The sequence below is a fragment of the Sinocyclocheilus rhinocerous genome, unplaced genomic scaffold, assembly GCF_001515625.1.
Source record: "Sinocyclocheilus rhinocerous isolate Xijiao unplaced genomic scaffold, SAMN03320098_v1.1 scaffold1022, whole genome shotgun sequence".
NCBI lineage: Eukaryota > Metazoa > Chordata > Actinopteri > Cypriniformes > Cyprinidae > Sinocyclocheilus > Sinocyclocheilus rhinocerous.
The window spans coordinates 442,923-460,485 of NW_015656677.1; the positions used below are offsets into that span (position 1 = coordinate 442,923).

The 17,563-nt window shown below is 37.4% G+C and overlaps 1 protein-coding gene and 1 long non-coding RNA gene across 2 annotated transcripts in view; both read right to left on the reverse strand.

Moving 5' to 3' along the window:
• Positions 1 to 1,005: 1,005 nt before the first annotated feature.
• The window catches only part of LOC107720779 (mucin-2-like), a 40,231-nt gene continuing 23,673 nt past the window's right edge, over positions 1,006 to 17,563 (reverse strand). The window contains exons 5-41 of the mRNA XM_016528606.1: positions 14,777 to 14,884; positions 14,521 to 14,590; positions 14,298 to 14,432; positions 13,925 to 14,092; positions 13,716 to 13,810; positions 13,491 to 13,620; positions 13,129 to 13,375; positions 12,977 to 13,017; positions 12,775 to 12,878; positions 12,489 to 12,640; positions 12,130 to 12,268; positions 11,933 to 12,043; positions 11,616 to 11,795; positions 11,281 to 11,520; positions 11,042 to 11,198; positions 10,721 to 10,852; positions 9,931 to 10,549; positions 9,365 to 9,462; positions 7,830 to 8,957; positions 7,560 to 7,717; positions 7,289 to 7,463; positions 6,956 to 7,191; positions 6,567 to 6,750; positions 6,234 to 6,411; positions 5,668 to 5,852; positions 5,510 to 5,579; positions 5,274 to 5,398; positions 5,149 to 5,180; positions 4,209 to 4,356; positions 3,477 to 3,566; positions 3,191 to 3,231; positions 2,890 to 3,009; positions 2,575 to 2,673; positions 2,347 to 2,466; positions 2,165 to 2,204; positions 1,840 to 1,957; positions 1,006 to 1,462 (exon numbers count right to left, since the gene is read on the reverse strand). Coding sequence (XP_016384092.1) covers positions 1,297 to 1,462; positions 1,840 to 1,957; positions 2,165 to 2,204; positions 2,347 to 2,466; positions 2,575 to 2,673; positions 2,890 to 3,009; positions 3,191 to 3,231; positions 3,477 to 3,566; positions 4,209 to 4,356; positions 5,149 to 5,180; positions 5,274 to 5,398; positions 5,510 to 5,579; positions 5,668 to 5,852; positions 6,234 to 6,411; positions 6,567 to 6,750; positions 6,956 to 7,191; positions 7,289 to 7,463; positions 7,560 to 7,717; positions 7,830 to 8,957; positions 9,365 to 9,462; positions 9,931 to 10,549; positions 10,721 to 10,852; positions 11,042 to 11,198; positions 11,281 to 11,520; positions 11,616 to 11,795; positions 11,933 to 12,043; positions 12,130 to 12,268; positions 12,489 to 12,640; positions 12,775 to 12,878; positions 12,977 to 13,017; positions 13,129 to 13,375; positions 13,491 to 13,620; positions 13,716 to 13,810; positions 13,925 to 14,092; positions 14,298 to 14,432; positions 14,521 to 14,590; positions 14,777 to 14,884 — 6,339 coding nt within the window. The 3' untranslated portion in view covers positions 1,006 to 1,296. The remainder of the gene's footprint in view (positions 1,463 to 1,839; positions 1,958 to 2,164; positions 2,205 to 2,346; positions 2,467 to 2,574; positions 2,674 to 2,889; positions 3,010 to 3,190; positions 3,232 to 3,476; positions 3,567 to 4,208; positions 4,357 to 5,148; positions 5,181 to 5,273; positions 5,399 to 5,509; positions 5,580 to 5,667; positions 5,853 to 6,233; positions 6,412 to 6,566; positions 6,751 to 6,955; positions 7,192 to 7,288; positions 7,464 to 7,559; positions 7,718 to 7,829; positions 8,958 to 9,364; positions 9,463 to 9,930; positions 10,550 to 10,720; positions 10,853 to 11,041; positions 11,199 to 11,280; positions 11,521 to 11,615; positions 11,796 to 11,932; positions 12,044 to 12,129; positions 12,269 to 12,488; positions 12,641 to 12,774; positions 12,879 to 12,976; positions 13,018 to 13,128; positions 13,376 to 13,490; positions 13,621 to 13,715; positions 13,811 to 13,924; positions 14,093 to 14,297; positions 14,433 to 14,520; positions 14,591 to 14,776; positions 14,885 to 17,563) is intronic.
• LOC107720784 (uncharacterized) lies at positions 15,259 to 16,287 on the reverse strand. The gene is made up of 3 exons (XR_001637642.1): positions 16,201 to 16,287; positions 16,033 to 16,104; positions 15,259 to 15,291 (listed from the first exon to the last, which is right to left on the reverse strand). It is a non-coding gene; the product is annotated as an uncharacterized LOC107720784 (long non-coding RNA).

Consider the following 17,563-nt stretch of genomic DNA (forward strand, 5'->3'; position numbering starts at 1 on the left):
TATTCACTGTTCGTTTATTACTCCTATTATTCTATTATTTCATTATTAAGATTAATCATTATGTTAAAATTCCTAGCCATGCCTGTTCCTAGGTTGCATTAGTATGTGGTACCTGTAACTTTTCTCAGCGCTTGCTAAGGAGCACCAATCACAATCGTCTGATTTGGTAAAATCATGTAATACTGCGGCGGATTTGAAATAAAAAAAAATAGAAGAAATAGAAGCAGGCAGAACTACCCTTTTAACAGTCAAATGGGACTGTTTTCTTAGTGGCAACAGGTGAAGTCAAAATATTGAATGAGTACAAACATTTGGGCGATTTCTATAATTTACTGTTTATATTTTACTAAGGAGTGGATGATGGATTTTCTTGACATATAGGTGAGTTGATGTTAGATGGAATGGAGCTCTCCATTCATTTACAAATGATTTTATTTATCATAGTCTGTATCTGACACTGTTTGATGTAGCTATAAGTTCCTACTGTATACTGACACATGCTGCTGAGTTAGGAATCGGAAATATGATTATTTGTCTTTGATTGTCAGTTATGAGAGCAGTTATGTGATAATATGTGGCAATATTATAATATTGTATTGTTGCAATATTTATTTAATTTGATTAAATTACTCAAGCATTGACAAAGCATATATAGCATGATTTTGTATTGTATGGTATATGCCTATAGTATAATATTATATACAAGTACATAAGGTTTACTCTTTTAGGCTAGGACTTTCAAAGCCTTCCCAGTAAACTTGGTGGTTAACATTTGGACACATGGTCTTGGGATATGCATAGTATCTTGACTCCCATAAAGTATCTGGAAATGCACATTTACAGTAGAGGTCTACAGTTGCTTTGCTTTTACATTTTTTCTCTTAGTTTTTTCTTTGTCTGCTGGACACAAAAGCCATTTCTAAGCACAGTTGAGTATGAGACTACAACTTAATTGTCAAATGTTTTTGAAAAAAATGGAATGCAATGAACTTTTTTTGTTGTTGTTGCTGGTTAACTTCTTTATTGTGTTGAACATTCACTTATTTCATCAAAATTATACAGAACATACCGAACGTTCATTATACCAAAGAAAAGACAATTGAAATAGTTTTGTTACAGATAATTTAAACATGTAAGATCATATTTAAAGTGAAAACCCTAGCCCTAGAAGAAAAGCATCAATTCCTTGCCGCGTTCCTTATTTCAAATATCTCGTCTTAAGTAATTTAGCTCACATCAGCAATAATCAAAGGAAAAGCTTTAAGATCAGCATCTTTTATCAAGTCTTCAGGCCTTTTAGTCTACACACTGTCTAGCAGTGCATGTGCAGCTCTCAATGTGAATATAGTCATGAACAACCTCGCTGTCATTGGCACACTTCAGCGTCACCTGTCGACGGCTGACTTTCTCCTCTTGGCAACAAGAACAGATGTGCATCATGCTGTTCTTTTCCATTGAATACCTGAAGATGAACAGTCTTGTTAGCTTTTTTGTAAAGCAAAATAGCACTGTATTATTAGAATGGAGGTGTGGCTGTGGAGGAAATGCTCATTTCTTTTAGCTGATTTTGTAATTATGAGTTATCCGATATGGTAAAGTTAATGAAAAATCTCAGATTATTCTGCTGTGATGATTTTTGAATGTTAAATAATGCATTCCGATGAATAAGAGTAAAATATTAAAAAGAAATGAAATTGACTGTAACCATACCAGCTATTCACATGGAAGTTTTGCTGTAGCAATCAGTTCAAATGTGATTGTTGTTAGTCATGTGAAATTATTAAATAATCAAGGCTGTACAAAATTTTCATTATCAATTATATGTGCAAGTGCTTTTACATTGATTGGGTGCCACAGTGACCACTGCAGGACGTCACTTCTATGGGGTGGATGGACTTGCAGTCATTTACATCCACATGGGTTGTGTTCTTCAAAACAATGCAAGTCTTGGGCTCACCTAAGATATTTGAGAGAAAAGTAAACTTTTGACTCCATCTCGAAAATTGTACATATGCATTGTTTTATGTATTACATATGCTTGAGATGATTCTTCCTTAATCTTTAGTACAGTTGAGGGAGGTGATGACAAAATAATGAATTTGTCAAACATTATTGGTCAATCATTTTGAGCAAATGAATGGACAACAATTAAAGAGTTTCTTACAGATCTTGCAACATCCATCTGCATCATATCTCTCAGTTCCCTATATGTAAACAGTCACACATTTCAACATTAGTAGAAAAAGTAACCAAACCATACAACAGTCAAGTTGTTGAAGCAAATAAATTATTGGTGATGTAATGTTTGTGAATAAAGTATACCATATATATATATGTTTGACTTACAGGCTCACAATTATCTGGATTGAAGTCAGGGCATTTTGGTGTGATCTTCTCCGTCACAAACAAGCCATTCATTTCACTGCAGGTAATATTCTCACAATTGTAATGTTTCACTTCTCCAACCTAAAAGAAAAAGGGAAACATGCTAAATGAGGACTGAAGAACAGAGAAGGTTCGTTGGCTGGTGAAATAGATGCTCATAGAAAAGTTTGTGAATGTTTTAATATATACCTGGAGAGTATGTGTGGTGTTGTCCGGTGCAGTATAAATGCAGCTGATTTGCTTGCATGTTCCACAGCACTCTCCTTCTTGTTCTACACGCTCAAAGCCCTTGGAAAATCAAAAGAGTACTAGATTGTAGTAAATTCATCAAATGGAACTTGATCTTTTGAGACACTTGATGTACAGACTGTAACTACCAGAACTCAAAACTTCCTCCTCAGTCCCAAAGGGCTTTACTAGAAGTTCAGGCAAGTTCAGAATTTATAATATAAATCTATCCTAATGTTTAATATTATAATAATAAGCATAAATTGTAATTATTACCTCAGCACAAGGTGAACAGACTTTATTTACACATGCCACGGAATGTAGTTGGGTCTGTGGGTCTTTATCCATTTGGCAGTAACATTCCAAACAAGGCTCCATAGGGATTTGAACTCCAGGCTAAAAAGAAAGTGAACCCATCATTATAGAAAAGATTTAGATAAAGATTACACATTCTTCTGTATTCCTTTTTTTAACAGTGAAAAGCATATAATGTAATGTGATATAAATATGATATTTATGACATTTCCTGTTTGTTAATGTTACCAGTTAGCATGAACATATGAACTTAGCAGCTCACCTGGTACTCAGTGTTATTGTGCACACATACATCTTTGGGCACTGAATAGAAAAAAAATAGTGTCAGAAATTGTTTAGAAAGTTAAAGAGCTTTAATGTAATTAATTAGCAACTGTTGTAGTAGTATATCACATTTTATTCAGGTAAACTCCAAATGTTGCAAAAGCTTTACAAAATTTTCATTACATTTTTTTGTACAATACTTGTACTTTTCTTTTTTTTAATGTGAACAGTACTGTACTTTGAAGTTTAATAGTACTTGTCTGGGTATGAAATTAGAGACTTACCACATGGTGGACAGCAACTGTCCTCAGGTATCTCTGCTGCTAACTCGTACCCCACATCACATTTCATAGAACACTGGCTGGTATCACACACTGAATGGGCAGAGGAGGCATTATGTAAGCATTATGTAAATTATTCTGAAATGTTATTATAGCTGGTTCTAATTCGATGTTGGTTACACATCCAGATAAAATGTGCTTTGAAACATTTATTTCACACAGTCTGAATGTCTACTTTGGGGAAGTTTCCTACATATTTTCAACTAGATTTTTGCCCCCATCCAAAATTGGATGATGAAATTCTATAATGAAATGAAGCCTGGAATTTTGGAAGAGGACTTTGGAGAACTACACTGCTTCTGACACTGGCACCCACTTTCAAGGAAACATTTTTAACTGTACATGGAGATTGAATATGAAGTTCACAGTATGATTTTCAAATCTATTCCTTTATATTAATATTACCCTGCATTCATTTACTATTAAGATTTTAGAAAATAATAAGCTATTGATCAGATTTTTTCCCTGTATTTGTGGCCTAAATGATATTTCAGGAAAGTTGAGTTGGAGGTTGTATTTGTAATCTGAAGGATGATTATGAACCTTTAATTGATAAATCATGCACAGTTAGATCAGAAATTTGTACTAGGACAGTAAATGAGGTCAGTTTTGTTATCATGTTTATTTCATTTAATCTGTTTAGCTCTCTGATTGTCATTGTACTTGATTACTCACCACAGGTTGGACAGCAGTTTTCAATGATGCTTTTGTACTCGTGGCCACAGGGCTCTATGGTTGGACAATTCATAGGCTCTTGAACAACACCAAAGCTCTCAGTGGAGCATTTGTATGTTGTACAGTTCACGATCCATGTATCTCCTGGCTATAGCAGAGGAAGTAAGGTAAAGATATGGGTATAATATGGGGTAGAATGTGTTCAAATGCAGTTTTTACTTTGACTGAATGAGTAAATTATCTGTATACAGCCATTATTTTGCAGTAGTGTAATGGTTAAGCTCTGCTTTTTACACATGTGTAAGGGGGTAGGGGTAGGACTAGAGTTAAAGGCACAATATGTAATTTTCGCCGCTAGAGGGCACGTATTCAAAATAAACAAATAGACAAAGGCGTAGTTTGATGACGCCGTGACTGAATGTGGAATCATGGGAGTTGTCGTTTTCATTCCCATGCAATCCGACGGGACTCGGGCAGAAATCATGTTCATGGATGAGCTAATGATTTATTAACATACTAGAATGAAGCAGGGTGAGGCTGAAAGCCATCGAAGCGAAACAAGGCCGCTGAATGAGCGTGACACACGTTTCGAAAGCAGCGAAGCTTTTATTATGCCGCTTCCGCTCCTTCCGGTCGTGCGTATGTGGTAAAAAAAAGCAGCGCTGTTTTATCATACTAGATACATTTGAAAGTTCTGTTATAATGCTACTCTGTGCGGTCGTCACCACTAGTTAAAATTATTAATTAGCTTATTTCTCTGGATTTAAACATTCTTCGAAACATTTGGGATAATGTAAGTACACAAGTCAGCAAAATATATAACACTGTTCTAGTGGTTTTTGGATATTTTAATAAAAAAAATCTTACATATTGTGCTAAGTTCACATTCCTGGAAAATGTCATGTGAATGGTTTTGCTGCTACTGCTAAAAGAGACATACCTGTCTTGGTAATCCATCGGGGCCAATGCAATCTATATGTGGGGAATGGAAAAGATAACATTTTGGCTTCAAGACACATTATTTATAACAAATATAGAGAGAGTAAATGAAGTAATATCGCTTACCGCAAGTAGGTGTGCACTGATCTGTTGTTGAACTAACTAGATATGTGTTGTCAGGACAGTAACAACCTTCCATGAATGTTTGATGGTCAGTTTGGCTTTGGTCTTCCACAAACATCTCATTGTATCTGGTTGTAAGTCAAGCACATGTGGCATTAAAGTTATTAATGCAGTGAAATTTGGACAATACTGTATTACAGTAACACCTTTGGAAATTAATTGATATAGAGAGTGGTTACCTTGTACTGCAGGTTCTTTCAACTTTAGGCCCACATGCCTTGAAGACTTTGTGATCAGCACATTTGTATGCTATTAACCAAAGACAATCGAGCGATTTAGGATACAGTCAGAAAAAGATGCATCACTGTGTTACTGTAGGTTCATTCGGTTTTCTTACCGCATAGCCCGTTGAGGTCAGCTGAGTCTCTCCAGTCCACACATATAGACTGCTGGCCGCATAGCTGTGCATAGGCCTCTACACTGGCACAGGCCATGGAGTCATTTTTCTTGTAGCACACATCATATTTACATGCCTCATAGTAGCTTTGATAGGGAACGATGTTATGACAGCTCTTGAACAAACTGAACAAAATACAAAAGTTTAGGGAGAAAACGTAAACTGAAGCATATCATGGTTCAACAAAAAAGGTAATCGTCATAAAAACTATCTCTGAAATCTCTTTTTAATTTGTTATAGGTAAAGTTTGTAATTTTTGTGCAACTTGATGTATCAAATGGAATTGCAGTTTATTTGAACAGTCCGAGTGGACTGGACAGAGTAACACTGGCTCAACCAATGGTGTTTTGGGTGCAACTACCTGAATGCAGAACAGTGGCAGATAGAGGGGGTGTTTAAATATTTTTGCAATTCTATTTGGTGCTGTTAGTGGAGGAGAAATTCCAGATTTCACCTTGAAGGGTTTCTGAAAATGTACTGAGTGATTGTTGTGGGCTTAGCCTTACTCGCTCTTGATGACCTCACAGATTTGTGCTGTGCAGGTAGGAAGAGGTTCGCTTGGATGTGGTGGAGGGGTTTCACATTCTGGGGAGTCCGCCCACAATGCTGCCATTTGCTCACATGACTGGTCAGTTGTTCCATCGGGACGTCTGCAGTCATTTGTGGCATCATTGTCACAAACACCTAAAAATATTGACAGAATTTCAAAATTTGAATTGACAAAGTCTAGACATGCCAATAAAATTGTAAATCTGTGAAAGTTGTTGCATTGTCTCACAGAAGAAATTCTCTTTATCATTGTTATAGTCATTGCAGCAAGGGCACCACACTGTACTCACCGCACTGTCCCTCTGTATTACCATGGAAGTAGGTGAACGGGAGATTGATCTCAAAGCCTTGATGACTGACTAAAATCTCAGCTTTGATTTCCTTAATGTTCAAAATCACTGTCATGCCCGAGGTAGTGATGCTGAAATCTTCATTCAAGAAAGTTGGGACCTTAACAGCATCATTGACGTAAACCTGTAGGCAACAAGGGTTTTTGAGTTGTAATGAACCTTAGATTACTTTTTTGCAGTGTTTTAGTGTATATACTGTATGCTAAGCTAGCAGTGTTAAGTGATATTAGCATTGAAAATGTATTAAGTTGTCATGTTCTGGATTTTACAGTGTGTCAAGAATATGTTAATGTTTGTGATCAAATTTGTCTGAAATAGTCCTGACTTACCTGTATCTCTTTACTGTTACTTGCTAGCTTGATTTCATAGGATTTGTACTTCACAGTCACATACTCTGGACAAGCAAAATTATTTGTAACATCGCAATAATAGTTTTTAACATGGACACTGATATTGTATCTTGGAATGATTTCTCGGACCAACACATAGTCGCAATTTCCTTGGAAAACATAATATTTTCCATCAAACGTATTGTAATGAGGGTCACCCCAGCCACTGCATCGACCTGTTTTTCAGAAAACAAGTTAAACCAAGGTAAATTAGAATGCAAGGACAGTGTTACTTATCAATTTCCTGCCGCATGGTTTAAAGTTTAAACTCACATAGACACTCGTACTTAGTGCAGCAGCCATTGTTATAATAAACCTTCTCAGGCTTAAGTCCGTTGACACATGTAGGTATGACAGAATCAGCTGGATCACACTGTACAGGGCTTGTAGTAACATTCCCATTTATGCAGTTTTTAGTGGTACATCCCTCATTCCATGTCTCTCCATTCTGTTAAAGATTCAAATAATATTGCAGTTCAATTGTCACTTAGAATAACATTATTTTGGAAAATATAAATTGTACATGACAAGTGCCTTTTTTAACCTTTCTGTTGACATCGGTACAGTCATTTGGAACGGTTGAAATTGGAACTGTGGTAGTCTGAGGACATGGTTTCTGTGTTATTTCACTAACACAATTGGAGTTGCAGTAAGCGAAGTAGCACCAGCCTGCTTTATCAGTTTTGTTGTAAATGATTGACTCTATAGTTAGAATAATAGAATATGCATAATTAATGTCAATTGTTCATGCTTTTATCAAATTCTGAAATCAAAAAACTATAGGAGAAAGTTAAAAATTGCATGTAGTACTTACCAGGTGGGAAAGTTTGATTTGCAAATGTACAGTGACAGATCGTTGTGATGACAATTTGAGGTGATGAAGCATGTGTTGTTTTAGATGGTGATTCTGTATATACAGTGAACTTAGTTGATGGCATTTCTGTCACTGTAGGTGTTACTGTCAAAACGGTTGATGTAACAATGGTTGTAGTAATTGTTGATGGTGTCAGAGAAGTTTCTGTTCCTGTCGGAGGTAGTGTTTCTGTAGATGATGGTGCAGCAGTAAGAGCAGTAGTAGAAACTTCTGGTGATGTCGGTGTCTGTGTACCAGCAGTTGTAGTAGCTGTGGATGGTGTTTCAGTTCCTGTGGGAGGTTGTGTTTCTGTAGATGATGTTGGAGCAGTAACAGCAGTAGTAGAAACTCCTGGTGATGTAGGTGTCGGTGGACCAACAGTTGTAGTTGCCGTTGATGGCGTTTCTGTTCGTGTTGGAGGTGGTGTTTCTGTGATTGGTGTTTCAGCAGTAACAGCAGTAGTAGAAACTCCTGGTGATGTAGGTGTCGGTGGACCAACAGTTGTAGTTGCCGTTGATGGCGTTTCTGTTCGTGTTGGAGGTGGTGTTTCTGTGATTGGTGTTTCAGCAGTAACAGCAGTAGTAGAAATTTCTGTTGATGTTGGTGTTGCTGTACCAGCAGTTGTAGTAGCTGTGGATGATGTTTCTGTTCCTGTGGGAGGAGGTGTTTCTGTAGATGGAGTAGAAGCAGTAACAGCAGTAGTAGAAACTCCTGGTGATGTAGGTGTCGTTGGACCAGCAGTTGCTGTTGCTGTTGATGGCGTTTCTGTTCGTGTTGGAGGTGGTGTTTCTGTGATTGGTGTTTCAGCAGTAACAGCAGTGGTAGAAATTTCTGTTGATGCTGGTGTTGCTGTACCAGCAGTTGTAGTAGCTGTGGATGGTGTTTCGGTTCCTGTGGGAGGTGGTGTTTCTGTAGATGGAGTAGGAGCAGTAACAGCAGTAGTAGAAACTCCTGGTGATGTAGGTGTCGTTGGACCAGCAATTGTTGTTGCTGTTGATGGCGTTTCTGTTCGTGTTGGAGGTGACGTTTCGGTCTGTGGTGTTTCAGCAGTAACAGCAGTGGTAGAAATTTCTGGTGATGTTGGTGTTGGTGTACCAGCAGTTGTAGAGTAACAGCAGTAGTAGAAATTTCTGGTGATGTTGGTGTACCAGCAGTTGTAGTAGCTGTTGATGGTGTTTCTGTTCGTGTCGGAGGTGACGTTTCTGTCTGTGGTGTTTCAGTAGTTACTGCAGTAGTAGAAATTTCTGGTGATGTTGGTGTTGCTGTACCAGCAATTGTAGTAGCTGTGGATGGTGTTTCTGTTACTGTGGAAGGTTGTGTTTCTGTAGATGGTGTTGGAGCAGTAACAGCAGTGGTAGAAATTTGTGGTAATGTTGGAGTTGGTGTACCAGCAGTTGTAGTAGCTATGGATGGTGTTTCTGTTCCTGTGGGAGATGGTGTTTCTGTAGATGGAGTAGGAGCAGTAACAGCAGTAGTAGAAATTTCTGGTGATGTTGGTGTACCAGCAGTTGTAGTAGCTGTTAATGGTGTTTCGGTTCCTGTGGGAGGTGGTGTTTCTGTAGATGGAGTAGGAGCAGTAACAGCAGTAGTAGAAATTTCTGGTGATGTTGGTGTTGCTATACCAGAGGTTGTAGTAGCTGTGGATGGTATTTCAGTTCCTGTGGGAGGTGCTGTTTCTGTAGATGGAGTAGGAGCAGTAACAGCAGTAGTAGAAATTTCTGGTGATGTTGGTGTACCAGCTGTTGTAGTAGCTGCTGATGGTGTTTCTGTTCGTGTCGGAGGTGACGTTTCTGTCTGTGGTGTTTCAGTAGTTACAGCAGTAGTAGAAATTTCTGGTGATATTGGTGTTGCTGTACCAGCAGTTGTAGTAGCTGTGGATGGTGTTTCTGTTCCTGTGGGAGGTTGTGTTTCTGTAGATGGTGTTGGAGCAGTAACAGCAGTAGTAGAAATGTGTGGTAATTTTGGAGTTGGTGTACCAGCAGTTGTAGTAGCTGTTAATGGTGTTTCGGTTCCTGTGGGAGGTGGTGTTTATGGAGTTGGAGCAGTAACTGCAGTAGTAAAAAATCCTGGTGATGTAGGTGTTGGTGGACCAGCAGTTGTTGTTGCTGTTGATGGTGTTTCGGTTCGTGTTGGAGGTGGTGTTTCTGTGATTGGTGTTTCAGCAGTAACAGCAGTAGTAGAAATTTCTGGTGATGTTGGTGTTGGTGTACCAGCAGTTGTAGTAGCTGTGGATGGTGTTTCTGTTCCTGTGGGAGGTGGTGTTTCTGTAGATGGTGTTGGAGCAGTAACAGCAGTAGTAGAAACTCCTGGTGATGTTTGACCAGCAGGTGTAGGTGTTGATGGCATTTCTGGAGTTGTTAGCGTTACTGTCATAGGTGTCGAGGTGGAAGTCTTTGTGACTGTTATTATAATTGTTGTTTTAGTAGTTTGTGGTGGAGTTGTGAAAGTGAATGGCGTGGTTGTTGTCATGCATTTGTTAATATTTCTTATTATCATGCCGTTGAATCCACACACCGCCGTAAAACATGTGCCATTCCCATCTGTGGTATCGTACACCACTTGTCCAGTAGTGTATATCTTCCCATCATAGGTACACAGAGAAAGACATTCTGCCTCTGTAACACATTTCCTTGTGTCCTCCCTCAGAAATGGCCTTTCTAAAGGGCACTGAGGAAAACACCCTAGGGTAATAATAAATGGCAAGAAGGAATAAACAAGAAAGAAATTTCAATTGATTCAATTTTTTCTTGAATCTAAAGAAAAATTATTAACATATTAATAATTCACATGATAATATTCTCTGTGGTTTGGACTACATTTACCCAATAAATGATTTAAAGATTATTTCATACCCTCTAGAAGAGGAATTTGATTAGAACAAGTTCCTGATGGGTTTCTGCAAGTTTTCATGCAGGTGGATCCACAGGTTTTATAGTGCCATTCACATTCATCTGGAGGGTTGTTGTAGTAGTCACAGAATAAAGCTGCAAGAACAATCACTTCAGTCAGCAGTATGACAATGTTTATATGTGGTCAAATAATAGAGGATAATGACAAAATACACTTTTTTTCTGCTTAAATCTGTAGTCTTCTGAGTTGCACATTTCATGTAGATCTGCATATGGAGAATTCTGACTGCATTGAACACAATTTATAACAGTACTTGGACTTACGACATATGCTTGGGCTTCGCCATGCCACACAAGCTCCTTTTTTACGGCATTCAGCAGCGTAAGCTGCCACTGCAGTACAGAAACAATCACAGTCACCCCCACTGTCACATGCACAGGTGTCCCTTACACAGGCATCATAGTATGGGCCAGAATCCACCTAGAGACAAGAAATCATTTAAATATAAATTTCAGAAGACCACAAACTTTCTGAATGCACAAGGATTATAATTTTTACTCACACGTGAATGGCAGTCTGTAAAGACAGGGCTTGTGATGATGCTACATTGTTTGATAGCCCAGGCACTCCGATGTGGATTTTTTTCACATGGATTCATCAAGTTGCTCACTTCTGGACAGCTGGGATTCACCTTCCAGCTGTTTCCAAATGCCACTGCATCAGTGACCTCTTCTCCATCATGCTTCACAAAGTCATTGTTCGCATTACCGTCAAAGTTTCCACACAGTCCACACACCTTGCCCTGCCATAGAGATCATGTGGGTGTTAAGGTAAGTGGATGAACACAAAGGTGTAGAGAATGGTTTTGTGATTTGTGCATGTAGGGGTAATGCTTACCTTAAATTTAGGATGGAGTTGGAGCATCAGACTCGTCTTATTGTCCCAGATTAAGTTCAAAAGACCTTTGACCTCTATGACATTGTATATTCCAGCAGTATGGATTTGATATAGGTAATCAGTGCCATTGCTTTCAACAACTTTGATCCCATTCTCCTCTGATAAAATCATCTTGTATCTCTGCAGGATTTGAATAGTCAGTGACATACAATTATCCTTAAGCAAACAATGTCTGCATAAATATATTATTATATTCCAGATTTTAACATATTTTTAAACTATGCTCAAGATGACTCCGAGCTATTAAATAAACTCACCCCAAAGAAAAGATTGATGGATTTGGAGCAAATGGTGCCGCTGGTGCCACAGGGGATGTTCTCTGTGACCAGGCGTAGAAAATATGGACTCTGTTCATTATTGCAGTTATCCTAAAGGGGTTGCACATGAATTGTGTGTCAGACCAGAATAGTTTTTTTTTTACTAGGTAAGAAGCCAAATTCGAAGAAAAACATACATGGGCTAAGATGTGTTCACAGTCTCCAAGGAAAGAATATTTCTTGCCATCAAAAGTCATGAAATGACCTTCACCATAGATGGTACAGGTGCCATAACACTCATTATCTGTACAAGTCCACATCCCATTTGTGCATGTGCTGAAATATAGACAACAATTCACAGATTAACACTTTAATGTTATATGTTTCTTACCCCTCATTTTCAGTGAGACTGTAAAGTAGGAATCTTGTAATGTTTTTCAAATTACTTATTTTTTGGGGGATGGAGAAAAAAAGTAGTGCATAGGTTGTGATGGTATAGCTGTAATTTCTTTCTTACTACTATCAATGCTTCTTGCTGCTATCAATGCTAGCTCACCAGGTGTTACAGTCCTCTTGAACTTGCTCTCCAGGTGAATAGCTGAGTCCGTTGTGGACACAGGGGCAGTTTGTCCTCTCCACACACCCACCTTTTCCATCAGCCAGAAGGTCATCTGGACACATACACCCTGATACACACCCTGTACTCACCTACAGATAAAACAAACCAAGAAGGACCAACATTGGTAACCCTTCAAAATCCTTTTGTGGCAAAAAATACAATAACTGCTGGAAAACTGCTAACTGCTAAGTAATGTTTTTGTGTTTTCCCCATCCAAACTCACGCAGTTGTTTAGGTCTTGGTTCTGACAGGTCCTCTGACACTCTGTTCCTTTTGTTCCAGGTTCATAATTTGAGCATTTGAAGAAGACCATTGGAGCCACACAGTCTAAAAACAGTCACATGTATGAGAAGTGGGAAACTTCCACACTGATGACTCAGTTTGGAATTTGACAAGCGCAATTTCAGAATTAAGTTCCAACTTACCTTCTTGACTGGAGCAGTGCAATTTTCCAAGGGTACAGGTGCTATAATATGACAAAACAGTGCAAATCAGGTGTTACTTATGGTTGTCAAGACAAGAGTTATCATTGGTATTCTAACAACAATGCATTGGTTATGGAATGAGGAACTCATACCATGCAACACCGTCTATGTTGGATGTTACCGATGGTTCTATGACCTGGTTGCCTTTGTAACAAGGACACTGGTGGGCAGGCACACAACTGCCGTCTTCATTAAGGTAGGTTCCCTCAGAACAGACGCAGCCGTCTACAGGTGTGAAGGACCCTGGGCAGGTTCCTTCTGGTTCACTGAGAGAGCGGCAGGTGCTGCCACAGCTGGACACACCGTAGGAGTACTTCATGTTTTCTAAACACCCAGATGCTGTGCACAGATAAACACATTTTTATTATGACTCATTGTTTCATTTTATTCCAAATCTGCAGAATGTAATTCAAATGCATTAATTCTATTGAACTCTACAAGCAAGTATTCTCACCACAGGGGTCAGAATCCATCCAGCCCTGGAGAATGACTCCTCTGGCAGCACAGGCGTGGGCATAGTTGGACACGGCCGCACACATACACTTCCTAATATCTGCACATTTGCAGGTGTCATAGACACACCACTGCAGAGGATGAAACCCAGATGCAATTATATGTAATTCATACATATATACAGTTAATTTTAAAAGAGAAGAGTGTTCAGTGCAAAAATACTCACTTGGTAGAAAATCTCAGGACATATTTCTGAATGACATGCGGAAAAGACTCCGCTGTTGTTTGTAAGACGGGAACACCAGTCTTTAGCAAGTTTCTCTGAATGGAAAGAATAAAGAGAGTTCTGTAATGTTTGCAAGTTAAATAATCGCATATATTAATTACTTATCTATTTATTTATGTATTTATTTAAATGTTTGTAGTACTGTGTACCTGTGTCCACACTCAAGCTACAGGGGTTGTCAAATGTGTTTTCAAGATCTGGACAACTGTATGGGTTTTTCTTCCAGAAGTTGACAAATGTTATTGGTGTGCCCTCTATGATACCAGACTCTGTTTTGAAGTCATCTGATTGGACATCATTATAGTTTCCACATAGACCTGAAAGAAGAAAGGTGTAGAATTAAAAATTCAATGCCTGTAATTCATTCACTATGCACTGATGCATTTTTGAGAGGTCTTTTTTTTTATTATAAAGGAGTCATATATGTACATTTTAAATCATTATACTGTAGCAATCTTATAAATCTTAAATTTTTACTCTTTCCTCCTTCACTAGCAATATATATTTATTGACAAAACTTACCACTCATTTTCCCTTTCTCTTCAGTGCTGGCTACAATATACAACTGCATGACTGGAGCCAACTGGATCTCTAGACGAAGGCTCTTCATATCAGCAATGATGAAAGAGGAAGTGGGCTGGAAGATGCTCACAGGACCTGGGACAACAAAATGGGTGGGTAAAACAGAACATCTAGTCATCGGTGCCTATTGTTATGGTAATATACTTATAGGATGTCAACCCACCTGTGGTGGCAGGAAGCTTATATGGACTGTTTTCATTCAGTGTCACAACACCATTGGAGGCAAAACGAATCTGTTTTATAAGTAAAACAACAACAACAAAAAGAAAAGAAAATATGTTTTGTAATTGCATCTTGGAGGATTTTGCAATAAAAAAGATGGTGAAGTATGCTTTATGTACTCAGCACTATGCTGAAAGCAAGTGTATCATTCTGATCATAGACAATAGAAAAATTTAAAATAGGAACTCCGTGCTTACAGTGGTCCCTGAAATGACAAGGGTAACTGAATTTAGACATGTGTCTGTTCGGGCCGGATCACACTTGGCCAGGTTTCCCACGACAGCAATATCACTGTCATTAGAGTGCTGGAATGAAAGAAATGATTGTAAGAACCTCAACAACGTTATATAGTGTGTATTACATACAGGGGAATGGCAAACGTTATAATGTCAGAACTTTTCTAATTGTTATATAAACCATATGAATAAATGTGTAAGTGAAGGCTTTCATTTATCTCGCCCTGAAAAAAAAAACCCATCTGGATCATCTGCTGTACTGGCAGACCTTAGTAAGGATGTAGTCACAGTTGCCACTGAAGGTGAAGGGAACTAAACCAAGAGAGACAGTTTTTAAATATCTAATCTGTGATAAGTACTTTCAGTGAGCAAAAATACACAATTTAGTTCCCTGAATTGTAAGAACTGATGCTAAACATGCAGTTTAAATAATTGTTTAATACCTTTTGTTACCATCACAGTCGTCATTGGGAACGCTAAATATAACAGACAAAAAGAAAAACTTTTCATTTTTTATGAAACACATTTGCTTGCAAAAGAAAAGAAAACTTTCCTTCTAAAAATGTTATAAGACGGATATAGTGTCAGTGTTACAAAAGTCACATTTACCCACTCAAAAAATAGTACACCTCAAAATGTCTTTGCTGTAATATTTATGAATATTTCTGAACATATTGTTACTGAACTTTGAACGTCCTAAATAGTGTTTTACAATTATAATGCGCAGACCACTTAAACTTTTACTTTACTTTATTCATAATTAGAAACTTGACTGAAAGAATGTTACATATTTTAAAGATTGAAATTATCAGTTCGTTCAGTTTTCTATTCCATAATTGGTGTTTCAATTGTCATTGACCTTACAACCACGGTTAAAATCTTGTAAGTTGGTTCATATAAATGTTTTATCATATTAAAGTTTTTGATATTAAATTTGACATTTTTGTCATCTATGTTCAATTTTAATCAACAATTAGAATTTTTCAGCAAAATTTGTAAAAAAATAAATAAAAAATTTTCAGGCAGAGTGAACTTTACTGTTATCAGTCTATCTATATTTTTGATTGATGAGAAATTTAAACTGAAATACTTTGATTAAATATATTTGAATTTACTTATACAATACAAAAGGTTTTAGGTTTACTTCTTCTGATTGATCTGATGGTTCTTGGTCAGTACATCTCATATAATACATAACTACATTTAAAAATATTCACCTGTTGTTGTTGGCGGCCAGGTTGTAAAGTCCATAGGATCCTTCATAACATCCCCATAATCCCCCAAGAAGCCTTTAACATAGAAAGAGGTTTTTAAATGATATTTTCAATGTCATTTCAAGGATTTCAAAGTTTTTTGCTTCTTTTTTTCAGTTTTATTCTGCTTACCTGCTTGTACCGACTGCAGCCCCATCAGCAGGATGACCCATCTCAGCATGCACATCTGGGACATCCTCACAGTCCCCATGGAGACAACATCCATCCTCAAGAGCTAATGTGAGCTACCTGTCAGCACTTGTCCTTTTATAATTGCTATTAGTTTGCTTTGGAGGAATGTAGTTTGTGATCAGAGGGTGGACCCGTTGCTTGAATTTGGCCTTGGGCTTGGTAGATACTTGATGCAAACAAATATTTAATGTCTTCGTTGGTGATATTAAATAAACTGTATTTAAATGATGAGAAAGACGTTCGGCCACACAATGATTCATTTTTTGCTTGTTTGAATTACAAGGATGTACAAGGATGTGGCTCTTGACTCGTCCCCAATGTGAAATATATTTTATTTAGCAATGTAATTTTTGTAATTGTCAAATTGTCTTTGAAAAATTTGCTAGCACTACTGAATGTTACTATTTTTGGCAAATTGGCAATGCAAATTCAGTCTTTCTGCTCAACTAATAACGTAATAGCTATCAGAATTAAAATGTCAATGAATCATGTTTAATGAGACGTTTATATTTTGGTGTTTATTAAAAAAATCATGAGAATGTATTAGAAAATATAGCTGCAAAAAATAATTTTGGAACCAAGCACACAAACTCCATAAATGTATTAATGTATTAAATATAGCATTCCTGGTAATTATTTTAATCTAGCAGGATTAAAATCCGTAACTACAGGTATCATTCAGTGCTCTGTGACCAAAACAGGCATTCTGTGCTTCCGTGATAAAATTGTTTTCAAGCTTAAAGTACCACCTTCATGTTTTGTTTAATTTTGATTCATTTTCAATTAAATTAAATTCAATTCAAGTTTATTTGTATAGCACTTTTTACGATACAAATCGTTGCAAAGCAACTTTACAGAAAATTAAGTTTCTACAATATTTAGAAGTAGCTTATCAGTGGTGACTGTCAGTTTATGTACGATTAATTAATCGGCTAAAATGTGATTAATTAGATTTAAAATATTCATCAATTGACAGTCAGCTAATACTTGCATCTTAAATCAATACTATGACATAATCCAAAGGTAAATAGGAACAGTACTCAATTCAATAGCCTTTCAGCAGAGTTGTGTATTCAGAGCTTCATCTCGCCCAGTTTGACATGTTTAAGGGGTTAATTCTTTGAAACCTCTTACGACTGTAGATCTTTCTGGTTGCAACAGCAAACATATGGGAAGTATTTATATGTGTAAACATTGTCTTTTCTATTCTCACTGTTTGCTAAGTGTCAGAGTCCTCGTATTGAAGGATGAATTTGACCGCGTATTAAAGTACGTCAATAGCATTATTAAATTATTCAAAGGT